This window comes from Geospiza fortis, unplaced genomic scaffold, assembly GCF_000277835.1.
Source record: "Geospiza fortis unplaced genomic scaffold, GeoFor_1.0 scaffold282, whole genome shotgun sequence".
Taxonomy (NCBI): domain Eukaryota; kingdom Metazoa; phylum Chordata; class Aves; order Passeriformes; family Thraupidae; genus Geospiza; species Geospiza fortis.
In genome coordinates this window covers 386,231-393,880 of record NW_005054424.1, presented here as the reverse complement: position 1 = coordinate 393,880, position 7,650 = coordinate 386,231, and the positions used below count along the sequence as shown (strand labels likewise).

Genomic DNA, 7,650 nt, shown 5'->3' with positions numbered 1-7,650 from the left:
AGTGGAAAGGTCTGAAAGTCATTGTTATATTCAGTTAAATTTTTACTGCCTGTATAGGTTTGGATTCATATGCCTAATGCTAAAGTGGGAGAAAAATCTCCTAGTAATAAGAATTACTAACTGGACTATTTGCTTTGTTCTACCCCTGTTGCAAACAGACCTGGATTTCAGAAGTGAATCCTGCAATATACAGGATCAAGTGATAACACATTCAAATTAAATGAAAAAAGCCTGAAGCTAAATATGTAAAGATTGCAATCACAGCAGATATAAGGGCAGGAAATTTAATATTGTGCTGGGCTCAATACCTCCCACTTCCCCCCCCAGTATTTTAAACCTTGCAATCAATCACTCAGAACACTCTAACAGTGTTATGTAAGTACAGAACAGAGCCAATTATTGCAGAGAGGGGATAGGAGAGCTCAGTGCTCCTTTCCTACAGCACACCCACCTTTCAGTGCCTCTGAATTCTCCTGTGGCAGCATCCTTGCACATTATCAGCTTCCTTTGAATGGCAGGTGCAATATCCTTTAGAAGTGAAGTTTTGTGCTTACCTATTTGAAATGAGTTGAAATGTTGGACAAAAATAATAATTTATCAAAAAACCAACCCCACCCTTCCGTATTTTCATTGAATAACTTTAAACATAAAAAATTGCTTAATGGAAGATTAGATATTAAATTGGATTTTCAATGTCCTGATTAACTACTGTGTATTTCAATGCAGTAGCAAAAAGAAAGATGGAAAAAGGACAAAAATATTTTAACTGACCTTTAATTATAATCACAATGCAGACAGTAGCTGTTAGACTAAAAATCCCTTCAATTTCTTCAGAGAGAATGCACTCCATTAATTCATTTAAAATTGACCTAAGGAAAAAAATAAAGAAAAAATATGTTATAAACCACATTTCTTTCTAAATAGAACTGAACAGAACATGTTTGTAATTATGCTAGTCTGCTACCACAGCTTCAAAGATACCATGCAGGACAAAGCAGCGTGACTGGGTAACTGAAAACTATGTGCTGCCTCTGAGAATCTGAGAATATCACAGGATGGTAAATTGCTTGGGAAGAAAATAAAAAAGTCTGCCAACAGAAAAAGTGGCTGTTAAGAGAAGTGAAGAGCTTGTGGTACATTTTAGGAAAGTCAATCCATGAAAAAACTACTGGTTCTACTGGAATTTAATTCCCAGAATTTACTGAAATTTCTAACTCAAATTTCTACTGAAACTTAAAAAAATATATTCTACGACTCCATTGGTTTGCTAGTACCTACTCAGGCTTAATTAACATTTTGATCTTAAATGTGTTTCCCATAGATATTAAAATAGATGTTTTTCCAATTACAACCCAGTGAAGATCATTTGTAACTAAACAATGCTCTGAAACACGTGCAAGCAACATTTTAGTTACTGAAACTATGGACAGAATAACAGAACCAAGACAGCAGCTCTTTGTAAAATACTAACTCTATATATATCTTAAGAGATTTTGTGACTTCTAGCAAGAGATGAAAGTATTACCAGCAAAGTCTAGTGGTGTTTTGGGATACATGTCAAGGTAAGAGAAATGAAATGAGAATCTGAGATGGGGTCCAGCAACCAAACTAAACTGCAGTAGGGAATAAGTCAATACCACAGAATGGAAACTAACTGGTTTGTGGTAAAAAACCCAAATTTAACTCAGAAGCAATTCTCAAAACCAGAGAAAAATAAAAGAACAAGAGGGATAAAACAGGAGATGGAAGAGATCCATAATCCGGATACACCTCAGAGCACAAAGCAAAATGCTCTGTGAAGAACTAAAGGGAAATCTCAGAGCAGAAATGTTACAGAAACTTTCCCTAACATATTTCAAAAAACCTTTAGCAATATTATTATCTGTTATGAAAACTGAACATCATACATTGCCAGTCCTGACTTCAATTGTTCTTCAGGCTTTTATTGTGCTAAGATATCAAAATGAAATATGCAGTTAAGAACCAATTCAGTAAAAACGTTTTGCAGAAATTCAAATATTGCTTCTAAGAGCTGAGAAAGATGAAAAATCTTTAGCTTCAGAAATAAGCATTATGAAGTTGCTCATGCATTGCTTCAGTTTCATTGTATCATTATGGACTAATGTGACCAAGCATTGATTCTATATCACCTTGCTCTTAAATTGCTAATGGACAGAAACGGGATCAGAGTCCTGACTTGGTTGTTATCATTGTTTGGGTCACTAAGCATACTCTTAACCTCCATGAAGGAACACTGGAATTTCATTAACCTGTAACAAGACTCACTGAAGCTGCCTTTCCCCACCTCCCTCTGAAAAAGGGTCACATGAGCTTGCAGGCAAAGATAAAATAGAACAGAACAATAAGCTCTTTAAAACTACATATAAGGTTCAGAGGTAAGTAATTGGTTCCTATACAGATAGTTCCCTACAAAAATGAAGGATACTCACACAATTGGACAGATATTGCCAAGCCTCCCAGTATTATCACTGCTAGGGGGATTGAAATTCAGTGCTAGAGAGTGGTTAGTACTGAAAATAAAACAGATTCTGCAGAACTCAGAGCAAGATGACTCTGAGCTCACAGAACAGAAGCTCACATCAGATTTCATGTCAGAGGCTTCCATGTTGAAATAAAGATGTCTGAAATACTGAACCATTCACTGCTGGACTCTGGTTATGGCCTAGCAATACAGATTTATAAAAAAGCCTTAAAAGTAGTCTCAATTCTGAGGCACCAGTAGAACCAGATGGAAATTATCTCCAAATCTTTACCCCAAAAAGATAAGTACTAGAAGATACATTTTTTCCCCAAGTACACAGAAACAATTTGGCCCAAACTTGCAGTTTTCTCCACCAAGAATGGACAACATTCACCTTGATTACGACAAGAAAAAGTTTCAGAAGAATTAACTGATTTTCTGCATCTATTTTGAAAAGAGATGTGTAAAATAATGGTTTCACCAGAAGAGAACACCTTGAGCTGCTGCCTCATGGCAAGAATTGCATTAGTTGGACTATTGCTGGAGTCTCTGGAGTCTTTTGTTTTGCAAGTTCAACTAGAATTAGAGAAGGATTGAGAAGAAAAAAAACGACCTCATAATAGCAGAGACAGGGATACTCAGTGCCTGTCAGGTGAGGAAAGAAGAGGAATTAGTCGTGGTAAGTCAGGGAGAGCAATAGGACTTCCAAGTCCCTTTAAAATTTAAACCAAGTCTAGTGTGTAGAGTATGTTAAGAAAAACTGAATATGAACAAACCATGCAAAATGAAATTCAGTTGTGACAATTTTAGAAGATATTTAGGGCCCCCACTAAATAGAGCAAATACCCTCCCAGTTTAAGTCTTAAAAAATAAATAACATAAGCTCACTTTTGGAGGCTTTCAGCACTCAGATACTTTCTATTTCGAATGTTGTGACTTTAATGCAGCCACAGGTACATGTCACTTCATTGCAGATGTTCAATCAAAGGATTAATTCTATTTCTGGCAAATATTTTATCTCAACATCTCTGTGTTGAGGGGACTCAGCTTTATAAGTATCTTATGAAAGAAGCAAGCCAAGACGTATGATTAAAAAACTCATCATGATTAACAGTCTTGTAAATAAGAAGCACTCTTGGTTAAAAAATGGACTCAACCCCAGCAATCAATACCTACAGGCAATATGTCAAGAAAAAGGGATTATTAAATAGTCTAGATAAATTTACAAAGCAACTAGTTCTTCAAAACTTATTTGAACTTAGAAATTAAAATTTTATTGACGACACATAAACTGTTTTATATAAGCAAAAATCTTGGAAAAATTAATATAGAAACATTTACCTGACAACATTAGCTGACTTCATAATTACAACCATTAAACTGCTTGAAAGAGGGGGAAGGTCTGAAATAGTCTTTGGCATAGTTAAGTCATTTTCACTGGAAGCCTAAAAAAGAAATAAGTCAACAACCATTGTAGCTCAAGAAAGATATGTATGCAGAATATTGTATTTCAATAATTACACGAACCAGGACCTATCCTCAAACAATTGGACCATTCACAAGTATTCTTTGAGTGGCTTTAATTCAACTGTGTTGTGTCCAAATAAACAAAACTAAATTAAATTAGAAAGACTGAAACTAAAGCACATGAACATTATTTGTACCAAGGCAGATATTCTCTGCAGTTGCTTCCACCATAAGTTTCATTTAACTACACTGGTGGTCACTCTTTACAAAGGCACAGCCTATTAAACACAAATGAGTCCCCTCTGTCGCTCCAAGTTGAAATGTGCATTCATGATTTCTAAATGCAACTTCAGTGACAGCGATTTTCTGGATACCTGCTCTTTTTGGTGTAAAGTTCTGAACAGATGACAAATATTTAGTTAGAACTGAATTTTGATTTACAACAACCCGGTGGCAGGGAAAAGCCCAGCTCAGATAAGGGACTGGAATGAACACTCAATCTATGAGTATGAATCTCCAGTATATTCAAGCCCAGAAATGTTTCCTCTGTATCATTTGTAAAGAGCACCTGTCACCCAGAGCCTCTCAGCTGATACATCAATATCTGCAGGCAAACAGCTGGTACTGCTTCAGTGCCTCCTGTAACAGAACCTTGGAAGCTGCTCTGTGGTTCCTTCTGGCAACTGTTTCTTGTTCTGTTTCTGACACATCCAGAACCCACAGCAAAAGTACAGCCTCTACTAAAGAGCCTCTGTTCTTCCTTTTTAATTCTCAAAGCTTCCAATCTTACTAATCATATTTGCTCCTAACACTACCTGCATTATTAAAATGGGGTGGGAATATTGCCCTTCTCCTTCAAGGACAGTTGTGGTTCCTGGGACATTCAGAACATGAAATAATCTCTGTCTACATATTCTTTTCAGTATTAGAGACTCTTTCTTCACTTTCCAAAGCCATGCAGATCAGACATTTGGATATCCTCTGCACAAAAACTAAAGGAACCAAAAACAAGATGCAGCACATGAAATGTCTCCGTATGGAAGCAGAGAATGCACAAGTGATCAGTGCCAAGCAGGGCATCAGCCTGCTTTGAAACAGGGCTACAGAACCTTACAGGGCCATTCCAAGAGTAGGGAATGGGAATCTGTCACACATCAGTGGATCACTTCCCAGACTCCCTAATGCTGGGTGGGATGAAGTCAGGTAGGTTTAGAACAAGCCCCTGCCCTCCTTCTTTCCCTGAGCTCTAATTGCTGAACACAACATTCCATGGTGTGGCATAAGCCTTAGATCAGTTTGGGTCCGTGGTCTCAGCTGCGTTCCCTCTCAGCCTCTTGCCCACTGACAGCCTCACTTTTTTTTAGAGTGAAGGAACCAGGGAAATATTGACGCTGTAAAGTGCTGCTCAGCAACAGCCAAAACAAACTGGTGTGTCCTCAACAATGTCTTGGCCACAAATGCCAACCACAGCAGCACAGGGACTGCAGGGAGGAAAGCTGACTCCTTCCCAGTCAGAGCCAGTACAAAAGCACAGAGGGAATATCCCAGAACCCATGTTACTAATCCCCAACACTGCCTTACTGCTAAGTTCTCCTGTCAGAGGCAGATACTGAAATAGGTATCAGGACAAGTGTGTTCCTACACAGCTGTAGTCAGAAATCTGAGAGATGAACTCTAATGTGAAATTATAGCAAATATAATTTCCTGTTTGTTCCATGCCAACACACACAAAATCCTCATCTGCAGTACAAAGATCAATTTCCTGAATAAAGCTCTGTCGTTCCAATATAACATTTAAAAAGCAGAAGGTGTTAAACAGAAAAAAGAAAATCAGGATTAACTTTACCTTCTGTAGCACACAATTTATCTCTGCTACTATTGCAGCCAGGAGAGTGGAGAGAACACTCTGGTGAACTGCTGGGAATGTGGAATGCCAGCACTGCAGTGCATGGATGAATTCTCCAAGAGGCATCTGAATAGAGTGAATCAACTAAAACCAAAAAGAAAAACACATCTGTTTTTTCAGACTGCTTGAGTATAAATGAAATATACCCGCAAGCCTCTCTGTGAAGTGCAGACCACACCTTGAAAGCTTTTGAGGTATTCTAGTCACTTGGGATCAGAGGGGGAACCAGCAACAACTGGGAAGTCTGCTCATAAATTTGACAAAGCAGTGGTTCTTACAAAAAAGAACTGAATGTTTTACAGAAGTCCTGAAAAGTAGATCAGCAAATTTCCCAGACTGATCCACCTATTTCACTACTATTTAGTATCTGCTTTAAAGTACAAGAAGTCTACTTTTCTGTGAAGATGTGAGATTTTCAAGAATGTTAGAACATCATACATATTTTGAAGTTGGTATCATTCAGACTAAAAGAAATAAATAATAAAATTTTTCCTCCCTCCAAGATCATAATATATATAAACAAATCCTTTGCTCTGGATTGAGGAAGTTAATCTAATTGCAGATAAGTTTAACAGCCTAGAAGTACCACCACATTCCAGAATCACTGGCAACAAAATGCATTTGTTCTGCAATTTACTGGTTCTTCTGTCATGATGAGACCAAAACTGACCCCAAAAAATTGGTAACAAGAAAACTTGGAAAATTTAACTGAAAATTTAATCATGTGTCAACCCAAACAGTTGGTAATAGAAAAGTAACAACCTCAAAGTGTCTAAGTTTATCCCTTTGCATAAAAATTATGGATTCATCTACACATTAGCAATTATGTGGCAATTTGAACTGTAATATCATACCTGAATTCCTTTTTCCTGTTCTTTCTTAAGCGTATGTGCCACACATTCTAAAATTTTCTGAAAGACGTTCTGTAGAGTGTGGAAAAGATTTGTCACTTCCTCTGTCTCAGTATTTTGATTTAAAGAAGCTTCAACAATTTCTTTTAGAGCACACAGCAACATTGGAGCACAAAAGCCACCTCTCTCTAGAGAAAGAGATAAATACCATAATGTAAAAGTTGTAATATTAATCAGGTACAAGCTTAGAATGAAACTCAGTTAGATACAACAAACAGTGATAGTTTACAAGTGTAGACAATACATTTCATTTCAGAGCACCCTTAGCTGAAATTTTCATACAGTCCAATTAATATTTTAAGTATGAATCCAATGTTCCCTCCAACTCTTAAAAGTCAGGGATTAGCTAACTTGCTAATACAAGAAAAGCCAGCCAAGTATAAATGCAGATGTTGCTGTTAGTACAAAATAGGGCAAAATAGGGTACCTGTTTGCATAATCTGAAGAGCCATTTCTAACAGATGTGCTTGAAATATGACATTTCCCAGGCCCACCATTATGACATCTTTACACACTGTCAGGTAAGCCTAGAAGAGAGGTGAAAAATTATAGGAAACCCAAACTTTATGTAGAGTAATCATTCAGTAAAACTCAAAAAATAATAAAACTACAAACTCTTAGCCAAGGTGCCCTGAGAGCTGGTGTACCTAACTGGAGTTACTCAGTTCACACCTGTTGAAAAGCATGAATTCCAGCCAGTCCTTCAAATGCTTCCATTGCCCTTTCCCAACAGTAAATGGTTTCTCAAAAGGCAGTAAATCCTCTCTTTTTAACTCAGGCTCAGATCAAAGCCATTGATACTTATAATTTACTGAGGCAAAATATGACATCTCTACCTGCCTCTAATAGTAAAATTAAAACCAGCAGACAAAAAGAGCTTTTCC

At 37.2% G+C, this 7,650-nt stretch overlaps 1 protein-coding gene across 2 annotated transcripts in view; it reads right to left on the bottom strand.

Moving 5' to 3' along the window:
* The window catches only part of NCAPG2 (non-SMC condensin II complex subunit G2), a 47,686-nt gene that overhangs the window by 8,952 nt on the left and 31,084 nt on the right, over nt 1–7,650 (bottom strand). For both annotated transcript variants that reach the window (XM_031061720.1, XM_014309368.2), the window contains 6 exons: nt 7,194–7,293; nt 6,710–6,894; nt 5,796–5,939; nt 3,824–3,927; nt 772–869; nt 452–554 (listed from right to left, as the gene is read on the bottom strand). In XM_031061720.1, coding sequence (XP_030917580.1) covers nt 452–554; nt 772–869; nt 3,824–3,927; nt 5,796–5,939; nt 6,710–6,894; nt 7,194–7,293 — 734 coding nt within the window. The remainder of the gene's footprint in view (nt 1–451; nt 555–771; nt 870–3,823; nt 3,928–5,795; nt 5,940–6,709; nt 6,895–7,193; nt 7,294–7,650) is intronic.